An 18,743-nucleotide genomic window follows, 5' to 3' on the forward strand; every position below is an offset into this window, starting at 1 on the left:
CCTCTGAGTGAGCCTTCAGGGTGATGGGGCCAGTTTTTACTTCCCACTGGAAGCTATTCTGCCACAAATAGTGTGGGCTCTGTGAGTGTGCACAGCCAGGCAAACTCTGTGAGTGTGCACAGAAGAATCAAAAGACAACAGAGAGCCTGACTCAGTTGGCTTTGGTCATTGCTGGCTGCATCTTCATTTGCACCCAGCCTTCTTTCTTCTTTGTCTTCCTCCTTACTCCTCTTTCTCATTTCCCTCCTCCCTTGCCCTCCCCTCACATCCTCCCACCTCAGCTTCCCAAAGGTTGAGACTACAGGTGTATGCCATGGCACCCAGCTTGAAAAGATTCATTAAAATATTATATATATATTAAATATTTATCTTTAAATTATGTATGTGTATACATGCCACGTGAGTGCAGTACTCACAGAGGCCAGAAGAGGGTATTGGGTCCCCTGGAACTGGAGTCACAGGCAGTCGTGAGCCACCCTGTGAGTGCTGGGAATGGAAACTGGGTTCTCTGCAAGAGCAGCAAGTACTCCCAACCCCTGAGTTGTCTCTCCAATCCTCTAAAAAGACCCATTTTTCAAGGCATCAGGGAGTCATGTTGCCGTCTCATGTAAGAGACACCATCCCAGTGTAGATTCCAGCCAAGCCCTGCAGGTAGATGTATTTATCATTGCAAACAGAAAATTCTTGATAAGCTCTGACTTTAAATGTGTGTGCATTTTCAATTTTAACTCATGTTGAGATATGTGCTCATGTTCAAATAATATATATATGTGTATATATATATGTGTATATATATACATATCTGCCAGCATAAGAGCTCCTGTGAACATCCCCCATGTGCTTACACAGCGCTGGAGCCTGTACTTTGATCTGTATGCTCACTAGGAGATGTACATGGTCTAGAACCCTTGTGTTTTAAATTGGAGACAGAGACTTACCGTCTTATCCAAGGCTGCACAGCTAATTGGGGCAAGCAAAGATTTCAGGCCAGGTCTGAAGTTGTGAAGTTTGGGATAAATGGACTGAATGCTGCTGGGGACAGAGAGGAGACGTTAGCACTGTTGCAGGGCATTTCCAAAGAGGGTTCTAGGGAGTGTGTCTCACAGCTCTGCCAATGCACTGGAGTGGGCGGGCATTTCCTCCTACACCCACATTGTCCCCACAGCCCTCATCTGCCAGCTCCAGGGGCCCAACCTTGCATAGCAGCACCCCCAGGAAACCCAAGTCTTAAGGATAGGAGTGGACACCTAAGCTCTGGGGGGTGAGATGCCACTGAAGTGTGCCCAGTCCGGGATGCCCGATCCTACCAGTTCTCCCCTCTCTGACTGGGACTCAACTTAACTAGTGGGGTAAAGGCCAGACATGCTTTGGGGCAGCATATGTAGGAACAGGTTGAAGTCTGAGGGACAAAGGATGCTGGGACCAGGTCAGGCATTAAGAGTTAGTTAAGAATGGTGCCCTGAGCAGCAAGGCCGGAACTGGAATAGACAGGACCTTGAGGGTCATGGCAGAAGTGTGGCGGTGTCACTGGGCACAGGAGGCAGGAAGGACTTGAGGAGGGCTGGTGAATCTGTCATTGCAGCAGGGGTGACTGCAAGGTCCTGCCTACAAATGTCCTTTCTCAGTGTCTCAGAGCTGGCCACCTTCCTCTGTTGGTTCTCTGGGAGCCTCTCCCTTGCTGTTTGCTTGGGCTTGACTGTCGTTTGGAGGGCTGTGGTTCAATAGCTTGTGTCTTTACACAAACTTCCTCTGGGCCTTAGGTTCCCCTTCTGGTGGTGCTGAGCTGACTCACTTCTAGACTGTACTCAAGCTCCTATTGGCAGTTGCCTCCTTGGGTAGTCATGCCCATCTGTAAGGGTGGGAAGGGCTCTGCCCTTTTCCCCTGGGTCCATAGACCCAAAAACCATTATCTAACATAGCCTATGAGATACCCTATCGTGAACATTGCTCTTCTGCATGCCAGGATTTCCTGTGCCACATTATCAAGGATTAGTTCAACTTCTTGACAGTTCTTCAAGGAATTCTGTCTGTACCTCCGAAGGATGAGCTCTAAAACCCAATCAACTGTATCCTCCCCCTTCCTTCTTCCTTCCCCCTCTGTCTTTTTTGTCTGTTTCTTGAGAGTCACCCTGTAGCCCAGCTGGCTGCTGCCTCATCCTCCCACATTCTCCCCCAAGCAGTGAGCTCATATGGAATTAAACTCAAGCAGTGAGAAGCTGGGCAAGAGGGGGACCCCTTACTGCTTCCCACATGGGCTTCTAGCTCAGCATTCAGGCTGCAGTCAGTGAGCAAGGTTGGAGCCCACAGAGCCTGGCTATGCAGCCTGGGTCTCTGTCGATGACCTTGGGCCGATCTTTGACATAAAAGCAAGGATAACCCTGGGCTAGTCCTGTCTGGCTCTTTGCACACTGTGGAGCCTGTGTGTTGATGGCTTCCAGCCAGGTGCCTTTGGTGTCCCTTTGGCCACCATTTCTCCTGCCTCTGGAGTGGCTTCTCCTGGCCCTTGGTAGTCATTCCAGCTGATGACAGTTTTGTATATCCCATTATGGCTCTTCGTTTTTTCTTACAATGTGGTCGATAGACAGCCAAGACTACATCACCTGGTCCCTTCCATAGGGATCTAAGACCAGGAAGAATGTCTATACTTGCCTCCCTCTGCTATCTCTGTGTGTATGTGGGGTGTGTGTGTGTGTGTGTGTGCATGCGCGCGCACCTGTTTGTGACCATCTACATCTGTGTGTGTGCATGTGGAAGTCAGAGGTTGATGTTGGGTGTCCTCCTCTATTGTCCTTCACCTTACTTTGGGTATATGGTATATATACATGTGGTGTGTGTGTGTGTGTGTGTGTGTGTGTGAGAGAGAGAGAGAGAGAGAGAGAGAGAGAGAGAGAGAGAGAGAGAGAGAGAGCGCACCTGTATCTGTATGTGTGCGTGTGGAGGTCAGAGTGTAACTGGAGGTTGGTTTCCTGCCCGCCAGTTCTCAAATAACCACTCTGAGGCTTAATATTAATTATAAACGGTCTGGTCTATTAGCTCAGGCTTATTATTAACTAACTCTTAAAACTTAACCCATTTCTAGTCTATATTTTACCATGAGACTTGTGACTTTTTGCCTCATATCTTGCTTCCCCAGTGGCTGCTGGCATCTCTCTGACTCTGCCTTCTTTCTCTCTGTCTTTTTGCTTGGGTTTCCCACCTTGCTATATTCTGCTTGGCTATTGGCTAAATCACCTTCTTACAGAAGGGTGTTCCACATCCCCAGAGTCTGATGTTGGGTGTCCTCCTCTATCACTTTGTATCTCACTTCGGGAGTGTGGTGTATATATGTATGCGCGCACGCGCGTGTGTGTGTGTGTGTGCACGCGCGCGTGCATACGTGCACACATGCCTGTGTGTACCATCGTAGCAGCCAGAGGAGAACTTTGGGTGCCCTGTTCATCACATTTTGCCTTATTGTTTTGAGCTAGGGTCTCTCACTGAACCTAGAGCTAGGCTGGCAGCTAGTGACCCTCAGAGACCCTCCTGTATTCACTCCTACAGCACTGGGGAGACAGGCACAAGTGTGGTCATACCCTGCCTTTCATGAGCCTGCTAGAGTCCACGTTCAAACTTGCACACCATTGAACCACAAAGCCAGGGCTGAAACTGGCTGTCACCAAGCACTCCCTCTTATCCTTTGCCATGAGAACCTCCAGTCACACCCGCTTTGTAGCAATTACAGGAGTTTTACTTTGGAAGGGAGAGGCATACTCCTAGGTGAGTAAGTTCAAGTGCTGCTCACGGCCCATTTCTCTCTGGCTGACCCTCAAAATTGGGGGTCCTAAGCGATTACAGCAGACACTAGCAGCTCTGCTCCAGGAAGAGACGGGGCTCTGAGGCCAGATGTTGGGCTGTGCTCTGTCTTGCAGCCCACTGTGCTGGAGCCTCTGCCGAGTCAAGAACCCAGTGGACTTTGACTCAGCATTTTCCAACCATGTGCTAGCTTCGAGAATGTTTCCTTTCTCATAAAACCATTTAATATTCTTCAGCATTCGCGCTCCACAAACACCCTGGAAACCCTCACGGAAATGTTTTGTTTCAGTGAGAACTGCCCAGCTTCAGTGTAGGTGGTCAGGGGAGAAATCTATAATTTGAAAATCAAGAGTTTTGTTTGGCCCCGTTTGCTGGCCTCAGACTGGGGGAATGAAGGGCCCTCTGCCCCCGAGAAGGAGAGGCCACTGCTGAGCAGAGCCCTCTCACTGCAATGGTGACTCACATGGTAGCATGGAGTGGGCTAAGGGGTTCCCTCGCCTCCTGATGACCCATGAGTCAGGCACACTCAGGCCACCTGTTCTGTCCTGATTAAGAGTGGGATAGCTAAACCATCTGTGCTAGGATGAGGGGACGCTGGTAACAAGCCTGGACTATCACGAGGCTCCTGAGACAGCCTTGGGCTTGAGGACCTTCTGGAAATAGACAGATGTGATCAGGTGCCTTGTAGAACACTGATTTTATTTTAAGAAAGAGAAATAGGCGTTTGGATGGAAAGAGATCACGGTGGCGGAGTCTGCGGTTCCTCCAAGTCTTAGCTCTTTTAATCCTGAATTTCCTACTGGCACCATGTTTCTCTCCTGCACACACACACACACTTTCTCACACACAGTCTCACATGCACACTTTTATATACAACTCTTCTCTCACACCCAACTCTGTCTCACACATACACAGCGCTGTCACATATCGCGTTCTTTCTCACACACATACATTCTCTCCCTCCCTGTCCCCCACCACAGGCACACCGACACACCGACACACCTCACTACAGTGGTACGATGGAGAATGTGATTTGTCAGCTCTGTCTTACGTCGTTGGCTTTTGGGTCCTTCAAAGACTGTTGTTTTTTGTGTTTTCCAGATGGGCAGCAGGTTTGGGAGATGGAAGCCACGGTGGATAAAGACAAGAGCCAGCCTGTAAGCCCCCAAAATGGCCCCAAGAGCTCAGAGTTCCGGCTGGGGTTTCTGTCCCCTGCTCACCCTTCCCCCGTCCCCCTCTCCTTCCCTCCTTCCTCCCTCTTTCCCCCTTTCTCTCCTTCCTTTCCTTCTTTTTCTTTACTCCCTCTCCCCTTTCTATCCTTCCTTCCTCCATCTGTCCCTCCCTCCTCCTCCCTCCCTCTTCCTCCCTTCTCCCTCCCATCTGTCTCTCCCTCCTCCTCCCTTCTTCCTTCCATCTCCCTCTTCCCTCCCTCCTCCCCACACTGAATATCACAGTTACTCACAAGTACAAGTTGCACGTAATGAGTGCTTGCCACTTAGGGAGCCCCAGGCCCTTTGGTTTGTGACCGTGACATCTGACACACTTTGCTAGACCAGCTTTCCTTGCTGGGACGAAAAGTTAAATTCCCTTCGCTGTAGATGTGGAGAACGAAGCCAGAGGGCCTGCCGTGGTGGGCCTGGGTGGACTTGATTGGGATCCTGGCAGGAATCCTGGCGTGCTGTTTACAGTCAAGTTCATGACAACTGCTTCCTTCTAGAACATGCTTTTTGTTGAGATCCCCGAGTATCGGAACAAGCACATCCGAGTACCCGTAAAAGTGAACTTCTACGTCATCAACGGAAAGAGAAAACGAAGTCAGCCACAACACTTTACCTACCATCCAGGTGAGGCATTCTCCCCGACACCCTTCAAGGTCACAGACAGCACTGGCCAGGGACTCTGGAGTCCCAAGGTCTGCTCCTGGCTGGGTTACCTGGGGAAAGTGACTCACCCACTCTGAGCCTCAGTTTCCGCTTGTGTTGGAAGGCACTTCCGTGTGAGAGTAGCTCCCTGTGTGGCCCACTGGTGCCAGCTGCCATTGTCATGCGTGTTTTCCTTGGTGGTAGTACGGGCATTTGGAGGTAGACAGCTAAGCAGGTGTCTCTTGCTACTCCTCCCTGTCTTAGGTTTGACCACATTCTCTAGAACTCTCAGGGTCCTTGACTGTCCCCACATGGGTGGGGTTACTAGAGGCACACCCAGACCAGAAGGTCTCATTCATGAAATTCTGTAGGCCTGAAAAAGTGGAACTAACCTCATAGAGTGGCTCTAGTTACAGCTCCAAGGTAGCTGGTAGGTTAGGTAACCACAGCAGCTGGGGAAAAGCCCGTTCCTGCCCCCGCCAGGCCAGGGAAGGCCCACTGGGCTGTAAACCTGCAGTCCCGGTTCTGAAGCCCCACTGTCTCTGATTGGGCTCTCGGCTTCAGCAGGGTGCATGGTAGACTTGTGTGATCCCTATGAGGGTGCCACCACGGGGACTGGTGTGCCGTGCCGTCAGCATCAGAAGTGGCTTCCCGTGGCCCCAAAGCTGCAGAGAGAGAAAACCTCACACAAACCCTGCATGTGGAGCAGTCCTCTCAGCAAGAAGGCTGTCGCCGCTGTGCTCTGACGTTCTCCCCCAATCTGCGGTAGCAGGGCCTCCCTGGGCTGCGCGTCAGTGCTCGGCTGGTGAAATGGAACCCTAGCAAGGCCCACCCTTAGGTCTCTAGCTGTCTAGAACTGAGACACTGCCTTTGCGTGGCATTTGTGGACATAATCGCCTCCTCCAACCCTGCCTCTCAGGAGGCTGCCCCGCCCACCCTTGGTGACAATCCTCTTGTCTGTTCATGTAGCTGTCCCTCCCTCCTGAGCCTGGTGATGCTAAGGGAGGATGCTGGGAAGGGGTGGCCTGCTTTCCTCCTTGCTGTGAACAATACCTGACAGACGCAACTTAAGGGGTGAAGGTTTTATTCTGACATTTAGAGGGGTAGCGCCTTTCATGGTGGGGACAGCAGGAGAGGGACAAGGCTGGTCACACTGCATCACAGTCAGAAAACAGATGGAGACTTCTTCAGTCTAGGAGCCCAGCCCTCGGGATGCTGCTGCCCTCATTCAGGGCGGGTCTTCACACGCACCCCATGGAGAAACTCCTTTATAGACATACCCAGAGGAGTGTCTCCTAGGTGACTCTAGACCCTGTCGGCAGTGACGACTGAACATCGCTGACTATGTTGGACAGTGTCCAGTAGGAGGGACACTGCAGAGAGACCATGGGGACAGATGGCTCGAGAGGCGGGGGAGTCACCACAATTTCTCCCAGCTCTTACCTTAAGGAACAAGGCTACTCAGACTCCAACACCGAGTCGATCCCACCATCCACCCATCCACAGCTGGCAAAGTCTGCAGTTCAAGGGCATTGCCAAGGTCGAGTTTCACCTGATGACAATTCCAGGGGGGATCTTGTGGCCCAAGGCTAATGAGCCACACACCAGCCATGCTCCCACCCACTTGGTTTCTCAAAGTGCCCCTCCTCCTCGGCACACACTCAGAAGTTGCCGTGATTGCTGCAGCCCTGCACTTTTCTCTCCACAGCCCCTGCCATCAAGACGGAGCCCGATGAGTATGACCCTTCTCTGATCTGCAGCCCTGCCCATGGAAGCCTGGGGAGCCAGCCATATTACCCACAGCACCCAATGCTGGCCGAGTCCCCCTCCTGTCTTGTGGCTACCATGGCCCCCTGCCAACAGTTCCGCTCGGGGCTGTCATCCCCCGATGCTCGCTACCAGCAGCAGAGCCCCGCGGCAGCTCTCTACCAGAGGAGCAAGAGCCTGAGTCCAGGCCTGCTGGGCTACCAGCAGCCGGGCCTCCTGGCAGCACCCTTGGGCCTGGCCGATGCCCACCGCTCTGTGCTGGTGCATGCTGGTTCTCAGGGCCAGGGCCAGGGCTCCACCCTGCCACACACATCCTCGGCTACCCAGCAGGCCTCGCCCGTGATTCACTACTCACCCACCAACCAGCAGCTTCGTGGCGGGGGGCACCAGGAGTTTCAGCATATCATGTACTGTGAGAACTTCGGCTCTGGTTCAGCCAGGCCTGGCCCACCTCCCATCAACCAAGGCCAGAGGCTGAGCCCAGGCTCCTACCCCACAGTCATCCAACCACAGACTGCCCTGAGCCACAGAGCTACCAAAAACGGACCCCCAGTCAGTGACCAGAAGGACGCTATGCCCACTGGAGTGACAGTCAAACAGGAACAGAACCTGGACCAGACCTACCTGGACGACGGTAAGAAGCTGTGCTTGCTCAGTGTCCCTGAGGAAGGTGCCCTCCATGTCCCCATCCTGGACCACCCCCCCATACAGCCCAGTCTACCCTGCTACCTCCTTGGGCCTTAGTATCTCCATTTTAACCTGAGGGATGATATAAGATAACCTCTATTGTCACACGCGTACCAGCTCACTGCGGGAGCTTGGGGTGAGTGCTGGCAGTCATAGGTGCCCCCTCCAACCGCTCCAGTAGAAAAAGCCAATGAAGGGAGTTCTGGCCACTGGAGTGTCCCCTGAGGTCATGAACTGGGCCTGTCCCACCACTTCCATACTCTTTCCGGGGCCAGATTTAGATGAACGGCAGGAAAGCAGAAAGGAAGATTTCTTTCTTTCCCGTGGAGGAAAAATCCCACTTTACGGCCTCTTCCGTGCACAGGGGCGGGGTGGAGAGTGAGCAGGGAGCACAGCCTTGAAAGGGGCTCTATCCGGAGCATGAATGAGGGCTGCGGGCAGCTCTGGCACGTGTTGCTGGGACACAGAGACCATTGATGGGGGGCAGCAATGGGTTTCCGTTGGGGCGAGCTCAGCTGATGGGGGGTAGGGCCAGGGAGAGAGTGGAAGAAGGCTTTGTGTGAAGGTGCCCCCAGCTTGTGGGCACATGGCCTGGACAGAGGCATGGTTTGTCAGAGCAGCTAAGACAGGGGTTAGTTGGCCTCTCAGAGGAAGGCTGCACTCACCTGAGATGAGCAAAGAGTGCCCGAGGGCAGAGAGGGTTGGGGCAGGCTGAGGAGCCTTCTCTTCCCTTTGAGGCTCCAGAAAATCAGAAATCTGGGAGGGAGGTTTCTGAAGTGGAGAAAGAAACTCTAAGTGGCGAGTTGCTCTCTGCCTGCAGCTTCAGCTCCAGTTCATGGGCAGTAGCAGCTGATACAGGGTGGAGGGTCCCGCACCCAGAACATCCAGGAACAAGAGTGGTTTAGATTTGGGGGCACCCTGTAACACTGCGTGACCATTCCTGCCTCCCTAATTCCCAAATCTGCAATCTGGAGAAATAGAGAGTTTGAAATTTCCTGGGAATCATTTTGATCCTCAAGTTTGGAATTTTAGAGCATTTTGGATTTTTAGATTAGGAATGTTCAAGCAACCCCTGAAAGCACAATAACTTGGGACCGTTAACTCCCAGGAACCCAACAGGGAACAAGGAAGGATGCCGTAGAACAGTTGCCGTGGTTACCATGGAGCCCTGTGGGTGACAGGAAATTATGCTGCGTTTGCTCAGAGTCTGAATTCTTGTTCAGCCTGGCTACCTGGGTGTTCTGAGACTTCTGACAGCATTTATCTGTGTGATGGAACTATCAACCAAAGTCAAACCTCTTTGAGCAACGACCTTTTGGGACACTTACTAAAGCATGGCCCCACGTGCCTGGGCAGACCAACCCAATAGCAATGCTGTGTGAACTGATGGGGGTCAAGTGCAGTGGTGAGGGACTTCTGTACGCTCTACCTGTGAATATTAGACATCCCAGTGAGAGCCAGTCTCGCTGCTTGATTCAAAGAGGGCTGTTGGCAAAGAGAACTCAACAGAGCTGCAGCTCCCACCATCCTCAGTGTGTACCTGGCCTCACTTCGTGTGGAGGCAGGGGACTGACCCATTGAGGCAAGGAGCTTTAGGGAACAGGCCAGGTGTTTCCCAGCAGCCTCCATAGAGGGGTTGATTTCGTCTCTGGGAGCAGAGATGTGCCCCCCCATCATCTTGTGTTAAAGATGAAGGCGAGTCACCTCAGTTATGGAACCTGCTGGTAGATGCTTCAGTGGGTCAGTCAGGTGGTCATCTGTGTCTGCCACAGATGTGCAGAAGGGATGACTCATGCCACAGAGGAAGCAGCTGGGTTTGGGGGCCCTATGGGGAATCTATAGGAAGGCTCACAGTGTGTTGGGGTGGGCTCCCCTCCCCCAACATGATTCCGCTCTGAGAGATTTGAGCGCAGATGGCTTCTACTGCAGGAAGCTTTTCTTCAGTACCCCTTCACCACGCTTGTGACCCCCCCATCTCCAATCTCGGTGGGGAATCCTCTGTAGGAAGGTTCTGTGGTTTTAGAAAGTGAAAAGGTTAGGGTGTTGTGGGACTTCTCAGAGCCTTGACTGTCCTGGTTGACATTAAAAAAAATCTGTAAAACCAGGAGGTGCCCTTTGAGGGGAGCCATTCCCACGGTCTCTGTCCTCTGTCTGCCCACAGCCCTTGAGGTGTGGCCCACAGCATGTCTGCTCCTGCAGCCCGGCGCTGGTCCCTCAAACACTATATTCAGATTTCTCCATCTATACTTTGTCTCCCTGGACCTGAGTCATGTGTCCTCAAGGCAGCAAGTGGTCATTGGCCAGTTTGGTGCTTGGCTTGCTTTGTTCCCAAAGTTCTGCTTGGTGTGGCCTGCTGTGCTCTGGGGCGAACTCAGAAAATGTGGGCGCAGTTTGGCTTTTGTTTGCTAGGGCTTTGGATTCTCCCGAGAGACCTGGCCCTGCACCCAGAACCTTGCATACATTCCTCTGTGGTGTGGGGTTCTTGATCTGTTGTTTGGGGTTTAAAGCAGACAGACTCGAGACATGCGTCCATCTGCCTGAGGGTGACTGGGTTTGGGCTCCTTTCGGTTGTCATTCAAAGGGGTCTCACTCCCTGAAGCCAGAGCTAGTGAGCCCAGAACTGGCACACACTGGCGGTGTGTGAGCAGGACACAGTAGACATGAGTCTCTGCACAGAGGCAAACATTGACCTTGGAAGTTTGCCCAGCCTCTCCCCTGGGTCCAAGGAGCGCCACACCCCAGTGTCTCCAAACTTGGCCCATGACCAAGTGTCCTGCCTTGTGCCCCTCTTTTGGGCTTCCTTCCCTCATATTCTTCATTGTTTGGGGCCTGTTCCTTCTTGGGCTGAGAGCTCATCTGCTTTCCCCACTCTGGTGCTTAAAGATGCTTACAAAAGTCTCCTCAAAATGGGAGATGTGTGACATTCTGGTGCAGTGGGTCCCCTTCACCTGCCCTTGACATGTCATCTGTCAATGCTGACCTGCTTTGTCCTGGGCCGTGGATCTACTCTCTCCCCCTAGAGCCCCAGATTGTGCTTGGGCAGTTCAGGCTGCACATGGCAGCTGGTCCAGTAACCGAGTCCCTCCCCCATCCCTTCTCCATCCTCTCCAGCTCTCCCTGTCCTCCCACTTCGTCCTCCACAGTGGTCCTTGGCCTCTCATCTCCCACTGTTCATGCCCAGACCTCCATATATTTTCTGACTGCTGCCTGAACCAGGCACTGTCCTGGGCTTTGTGTGTGTGGAGGGGTAAGAAAGCCTTGTCTTGAAGCATTTGTTATGTTTGGGGAAAGATGCAGTGTAGATGCCAGTGTCTAAGTGCCAGTGTCTAAGGGGTTGAATGATGACAGATGAGGGACATCACACAGGTAGGAGCTGGCGGGCAGCAGGGAGGTGAGCACTGCCATGGGAAGGTCTGAAGGGAGAGCATTTCGGGGTGGGGGGATTGGGAACAGCAGGTGAAGGTGACCTGGAAGTCAGTGCAGCAGGTGGTGTTGGGGGTTTTCTGCAGCAGGGATCTGGATATCTTTGGAGAAGGTGGCTCTGGCTGCCTTTGGGAAACAGATGTGAGGGGGGCAAGAGTCAAGTTCACGTGCCGTTTCCAGGACAACCAAAAGTTTATAGTCACCTCCCTTATCTTTGGATTTTTGTTCTTCAGTTCAGGTTCTTATGCTCAACTCCAGTCCAAAATATTAAGTGGAAAATTCTGGAAAGAAATAGTTTTTACACAATTTTTCCTGTAATGATTCTTTTACTGACAGTGACCTGGGTGATAAGTGTTTTCATGGGTTTGCACATTTAGATAACACCAACTATATTCATAGGGCCCAACAAGGTCTGTAGTCTAACCTCAGAGTGTGGCCCTGGGATGCACATTAATTTTAGACACAGCTGATGTTGGAGAAGGTGAATCCCCAGCAGGAAGGAGATGGAGCCGAGGTGAGCATCTTTCCCCAAGTTGGGTTGTTCTAGATGCGTCTAGAAGTGCCAAAGTAGGACAAGAGTGTAGGTCACCTCCACCACTTCCTTAGTATGATTGCAGGGTGGCTGTGGTTCCGTGCCTGGATGCAGACCCTTGGGAGCAATGCCTGGGAAGCAGTGACTGTCACCTGTGACTCTCACCATTGATGACGCCTCCTGGGAGCCATGGTGATGCCACAGCTGAACTGTGGTTTGAGGGTCATCAGGCCAGCTCACCACCAAGTCTACCACAGGCCTTGGGGGCATGGGCGTGCCCTTGGGTCTTAGCCACAGGAAGGAGACTGTGGGTGCAGAAGGACCAGGGCCCAAATCTGCAGGCATCCTTGCTGTCTTTCTCCCTCCTGAGGAGAGAGGATGTGGTCTTGTGCTGGCCAGAGCCTGGAGGTGACCTGTGGGGACAGCCTAGCTTGTGCATGCATGTGACCAAGCATCTGTGGGTGTCGAAAGTGCTGTTTTGAAAGCTGTTTGGCTCTTGTTCTTCATAGGAAATGCATGAGCAGTAGACATTGGGTGAAAACGGAGTATTTTCCACTGTATTTAAATATTGAACTATATTAACACCCACCCCAAATTAATAGTGTAGTGCTACAAATGGGCCACCCCAAAATGACAGCCTGGATCTTCATGGCAAGTACATTATCCACTGAGCCATCTGCCAGCACCCTCTAGACCGTGCTGGGCCCCCCGTCTCCCAGGCCACACCTAAAGTAATCTTGTGTGTTTATGTAATATATGAATCTATTTCCCTCAAATATCTACTCCAGCTGTAACCTACTTCTCTATGGAAAAGCACATCCCCAAAAAGCAAGTTTGTGGCTCAAGGCTAGGAACTGAGCAGCAGTCAGCCGAATCTTCCTTCTGTCCTCTCTCCGCTCTTCCTTCTCCACCCGTAAATTCATATTGGGTAGCTGGTGGAGTTTTGTTTTCCCAGGGGCTTAGCACCCACCCTGTGCCTCTTTTGTGAAGAATTTGTATCTTCTCCCATCCCATTGAGTGCTGTTTGGATTTGGTCCTTGGGTTTTGCCCTCTACCGTTCTGTTGGACTTGCTTCTTGCCCTGGATGCACTGGACTTGATTTTAGCACCTGGAGAAGGTCTCGGGTCTTGGGGAATGATTAAACCATCAACTTGGCTCTTTCCCATGGGTTTTTTGACACCTCTTTAATTTTTTATTGATCTGGGGATTCAGTCACATTGAGACCGTTTATAAAGGAAGGGCCAGGCCTGCTTTGCTGATCCACACTGTCTGCTCTGTGTCTGTGGGTGAAGTGGAAGATGCCCAGGGTTGGGTGTGAGCGTTGTCTGCTCTAGTGCTTAGGAACAAAGCCTGTTGGGCTTGGACTGATGTCTGTTTTACCTTCTGCACTACTCTGAAACTAGAGCCCTGGGCAGGTGAGCCAGAGCAGGTAGCCCCTGGGTCACAGAGCATCCAGTGTGGGGCACCCAGCTTGGGTCTGTGGCAGAACTGTTGGGTGCAGGCACTTGGGACTAACAAGTGAGTTTCTTCTGTGGTCCCTGATTCTGCTGTCCCAGAAAAGCTGGAAGGACACTTCTTGGCTGCTGGTTTTCCAAAAGCCTGGAGAAAATGGAGGTTCTGTTGCATAAACTGCGGGTGGTGGAGTGCCTGTGAGATTCCAGCAGCTGGGGTGCACAGATTTCTGGGAGTTGATGGCGTCTTTTGAATTCTCAGCTTTATTGGGCACTGACAAATGAACTGATCCCAAACTGATTCAATAGTTCCCTCTGTGTCTTCCTACACGTGTTGAATTTTTGTCAGCTCTCAGATGTGGGAAAGGGGTGGCCCGCTGATATTCCCTGGGTGCAGTTAGCCTGAAAATTTTGCTTGGCCCACCCACACAGTGTTTTGGTTTTTTTTTTTTTTAATATTTAGATGTCAGCGTTAAAAAAGTGGGGCATTGTTTTGGCCCCCCTTCCCTCACAGCTGTCAGGAGTCAAAGGCAAGGAAGGCCCAGGCATGGTAGTGTTGTGTAGAAGCAGCCACTTGCCCAATCCACAGGCCACTGTTTGCCTCCTGTATCTGAGCTACTTAGCAGCACAGCATCTGCTAGCTGTCCTGTGCTGACTGGCTTTGGTCACATTCCTGTGGGGACCTATAGGCATGTAATTTCAGGGGCATCATTGACCCCTGTGGAGACAGCACCTGCACAGGTGGGGATCTTGGAAGTCCTCACTGCCTCTGTCAGTCTGCTGCCTTCCTCCTTAGGGTTGAGGGACCTTCAGGAAATCTCTCTGCGTGTGCGCTCTTGTGTCCATGGAGGTCAGAGGGTCAATATCAAGTCTTTTTCTCTTTCACTTGTCACCTTACATTTTTTGAGTCAGGGTCTCTCGCTGGACCTGGCTGGCTGGCAACCCCCAGGGGTTCACCTTTCTTCCTAGGACTGGGATTATTAGTGTATGCCAGCACGTCCAGACTTTACATGGGTTCCTGGTCCGCTTGTGCAGCAGGAATTTACGCTGAGCCGCCTCCCAGCACACCTTGTTCACTTATGATTTTATCATGTGTTTGCACTAGAATTAGCTTGAGAGAGTGATTGCCTTTGTTCTAAGTTTCTTACCCCACTGCTCCATTGCTCCTCTATTGAGCCCCAAATGTTTCATAAGGAGGGGCCTATCACAGAGTTTAGTTAACTGTTTTTACTGCAAGAAACATGAATGTGGTGGTTTGTCTTATGTGGAATTTTTCCTGGCCCAGCTTCTTTCTGCTTTTGTTGTTCTGGTGAGGGAGGTTCAGCCCGGTCGTTTATGGTAGCATGCCAGTTGAGAGGTGTGAAAGGCTACCTCCCAGGCGGTGGTGTGTCCTCACTGGGAGGGGTGTGACTTCAGGTGACCTGTCCCTGGAAGTTAGTAGTGTTTGCTAGGGAATGCTTCCCCCAACAAGTCCCCTGGTAGACTGTCAGTGCTGGGTGACACTCTGTTCCCAAGCAGCCAACCGTTCCTCTCCGGTGGGCTGGAAAGGGAAGCTTCCCTACGCCCACAATGGGAGAATTCAGGGAGACGGGCAAGCCAGATGAATGCCCCATTCTTCTCCATTATTTACCACTTTAACAAGAATAGGTTGGTTTATTAACATCCTTCCCTGGTATCAATTGGAGTTGTGTGTGCGTGTGTGACTAATTTAGAGCCATTATGAACTCATGGCCTTAACATAATTGATGTTTTAAGGTTTGAATGGTCGATTTGAGCAGGTCCTTTTGTTCCTGCCATCGGCTGGGTCTAAATAAGGACTTCCTACCCTGTCTTGTTCTGCTTAGCAATGTGCCCGAGGCATCAGGCAGGAAAGAGTCGTATGTGTGGACTAAGGCTTGCGTGTTTTATCAACTACATGAACAACAAAGAACTAAAATTACATACTACCTATTGATACTCCTTGAGAGCAAATTTAAACCGGGGTGCCTCTGACCTTTGACCCCTCTGATTGTTTGGAGAAGGCTGGCTGGCTATAACCCCTCAGTCTTGACTCTCTAAAAGAGCCTGGAGCTGTGGCTCAGTTGGCAGAGTGTGGGCAGACTCCAGGTTTCATCTCAGCACATGGTGATGGGGTGTGCCTGTCATCCTAGAACTGGTGTTCAGCATCAACGTTGGCTTATAGAGGGAGTCCGAGGCTAGCCTGGCCTTCCTGACCTAGTCTCTGAAACTTAAGGACTTTAAAAAAAAAATTCCCCACTTTTACCATTGTCCTTTCTAAAAGTGAGAAAATTTTAAACACATAAAATGCAGGGCTCACAGTTTGTTGCTCTGTAAATGCTCGTTATAGATAACGTTTATAATACATAGCTATATACTCAAGGCTATGTATTTTGCATATTATATGTTACATTGTAGTGTGTGTGATGTACATTTCATCCTGGGTCCAAGCAGAGCACAGACTCTGGCCAGCTTGGTGTCTGGTCACTTTCTACATAGTCCTGCCCTGCCCCTGTCTGTGACGTCTCATGCTCTGTAAGAGGTGACTGTGCTATATAGTCTTCCAGGGTCTGGGTTTTACCCCTAACAGCAGGGACAGTGTGTGGCATTTCTATCAGTGAGCGGCTGGCTCTGATTCAGCCATGATGGTGCCCAGTCTGACTCATCAGAGTGGCAGCTCCTGGGCTTCAGGTAAGCGTGGTGCCTGAACTCTGCGTGTCTTCTTAAACACACCCTTCACTCCACCAGAGAGATGGCTCCCTGAATTCCATGCTCGTCACTTCTTTTTGTTTCTGATCAGTTATCTGAACTGAAAGACATGCAGGGCCCCACTCTGTGCTGCAGGATCAACAGTGTTGGGCCTCAGTCCATGTTTTTATAACTGACCAGGCATTCTGAGTTCACCAAGTCTAAGGGCCGATGAAGGGCCCTTTCTCCCCAGACATCATTGAGAGACATCATGTCACCTTCTAGCATAGGAGCCCCTCCCATCACCCTGCACAATTCTACTTAGGGTTGGCGTCCAGGGCCATGGTTTTCGGAGTTAATCTCTCATAGTTCCATCTGCTAAGATGTCCATTCTTCCCCCATGGGCCTGTCATTGGCTTCCTCACAGCAGACAGGGCTCTCCCAGGGCCTTGTCCCTGACATCAGTTTCTGTCTAGCCATGACACACTTGTGTCAACCCTTTATGGGGGGGGGTGCATAAGTTGTGCTGACTTGTTAGACCTCTTGTGGGTCCTGGAACCGGCTGGCTATCTTCTGTCTTCTGCTGTGTGTCCCTCCATTGAGCCAGCTCTCCAGCACCCAGAACTCCCCTGAGTTTTAGGTCAATCTTAGATCATGGACTCTTTAACACGATTAAGGAAAAGATCTTGCCCAGCAGAGGAATGGTATGGGCACCGTCCTCTGCCTTATGACCAGGACACATCCAAGGAGGACAACCCTGAACATCAATACCAGAGATTTTCCATCTGACCTCCACAGCCACCTGTACAATCTGTCTCTCCCACACAGTCCCTGTACTGCTAGGAACTGCCTTCCAGAGGCTGTTTCTAGCCATCCAGAGCCAGGTATCTGTGCACACTGGTTCCTGCTAACATGTCTCATAGGACAAACTGGGGTGACATATCCAATCCTGGGACCTGCATGCCATGCTTCTCTAGATACTCCAGAGGTGAGCTTGACTGGTTAGCCCCCCATCTCCCAGTGGTGTCTCCTGTGCACCCCGGACACACAGCCCTGCTCTTCTTTAGGCCCCCAGACAAAGCTCTGGGTTATTGAAGACACTGACCGAGGTGCCTGGTGGGTGTGGGTGGCTGGGGTCAGAGGGTGCTGGGATTAAAGAGTGCCAGAGTCGGTCCCACAGCACCGTCCTATGTTGCTTGATTCTTGCAGATGTGTATCTTCTAGGGCACAGTTGAAGGCAGACAGCTCCTTCACCACCTTAGGGCTTGGTGCAAACTACTCCCCCCACCCCCACCCAGCAACATGCCATTGCCTGGCTAGCACCTCTGCCTCACTTGAAATTGGAGGCTCAGAACTTCTGGGTTTACTCATCCTGAGAGCTGGGGACAGTTTGGAGCAGGGCACTTTTCTCAGAAGACCTGAGGTCTTGCATGTCTGGCTGCTGCTGGGGCTAGCTTCCCGAGGTCTCTGGTTTGCAGCAGGGGGTGACTCAGAATTCTATTCCACACGTGGTCAGCCTGAAGCAACTGGTACTCCGTGGGGGCAGGATGTGATTTGTACTTCTGACCCTCCCCCTCCGAAGGAAGAGGACCTGTGTGAGATGGATGTAGGCTGAGAGCCGCCATCTTCTGCCCGGGTTGCCATGTTGTAGGTAAGGAGGCTGAGAAGATGGGTTCTTCCCCATGCCCCCTGTGACTGTAACACCATGCTGGCTGAGTCTTAGCCACCATTGCTGATGCCTCCAAAGCCTGAAGTTAGGAATGACTGTTGCCTTTATAGAGATGGCATGGGATGAGCCTATGAAAGGACACAGCGGATTTGGACAACAGCAGTCTGGCTGTGAACAGTGTCTCCCTGTGATGCCTGTCCTGAATTACAAGCCCCTTCCTTCGTGTGGCCCATACTGAGCAGTTACTACCTTCCTGGGAGTGTAAGGACTGAGTAGGATGGAGAGCTATGGAGTGAGGCTGCTAACTGGAGAGACCTGGAAACCCATAAAGATGCCAGGGACAGAGGAAGGGGAAGATGGGCAAGAATGCACACAGGCAATGTGGAGGTAACAGCAGCTCTTTGAGAACCTTGTCAAAGGCTAGCCCTGTGGTCCTGTACGAGGCAGTCCCTTAACCTTGATGCCTGCCTGTGAGCTTGACTCAGGACACTGTGGAGAAATGACTTGGACAAAACAGGCCTCTTGAGACTGTAGTGTCAGGCAGGCTGGGTAACAAGATCATAGACATCCATCTCTTTACAGCCCTGGAGGCTGAATGCCCAAGATCAGGGTACCAGTGTAGACAGCTCTGTGCCGGGCTCTGCTGAGTTTACAGTTAAACCTTTCTGCTGCATCTGTAAGAGGGACATACAGACCGCCCCTGGGGCTCTTGGGAAGACATTGTTCCCTCATGTCAACCTCATCTTGTATTTAGTGAGGTTTGGCACAGAACCTAGGGTCTTGTGCATGCTAGGGAAGCTCTCGATCCCTTAGTTTCACCCCTAGACCATAGGCCCCATCTTCAAATGCCCTCACACAGGGGCTAACATCTCACA

At 51.6% G+C, this 18,743-nt stretch overlaps 1 protein-coding gene across 3 annotated transcripts in view; it reads left to right on the forward strand.

The window, feature by feature from the left end:
• Nfatc2 (nuclear factor of activated T cells 2) overlaps positions 1-18,743 on the forward strand; it is a 110,979-nt gene that overhangs the window by 78,906 nt on the left and 13,330 nt on the right. For all 3 annotated transcript variants that reach the window (XR_009057749.1, XM_057781459.1, XM_057781458.1), the window contains exons 7-9: positions 4,894-4,949; positions 5,510-5,636; positions 7,363-8,055. Coding sequence is in view for 2 of the 3 variants with exons in the window: in XM_057781459.1 (XP_057637442.1) it covers positions 4,894-4,949; positions 5,510-5,636; positions 7,363-8,055 (876 nt within the window). In the remaining variant the exon portion in view is untranslated. The remainder of the gene's footprint in view (positions 1-4,893; positions 4,950-5,509; positions 5,637-7,362; positions 8,056-18,743) is intronic.

The sequence above is a fragment of the Chionomys nivalis genome, chromosome 9 (assembly GCF_950005125.1).
Source record: "Chionomys nivalis chromosome 9, mChiNiv1.1, whole genome shotgun sequence".
NCBI classification, from domain to species: Eukaryota; Metazoa; Chordata; class Mammalia; order Rodentia; family Cricetidae; genus Chionomys; species Chionomys nivalis.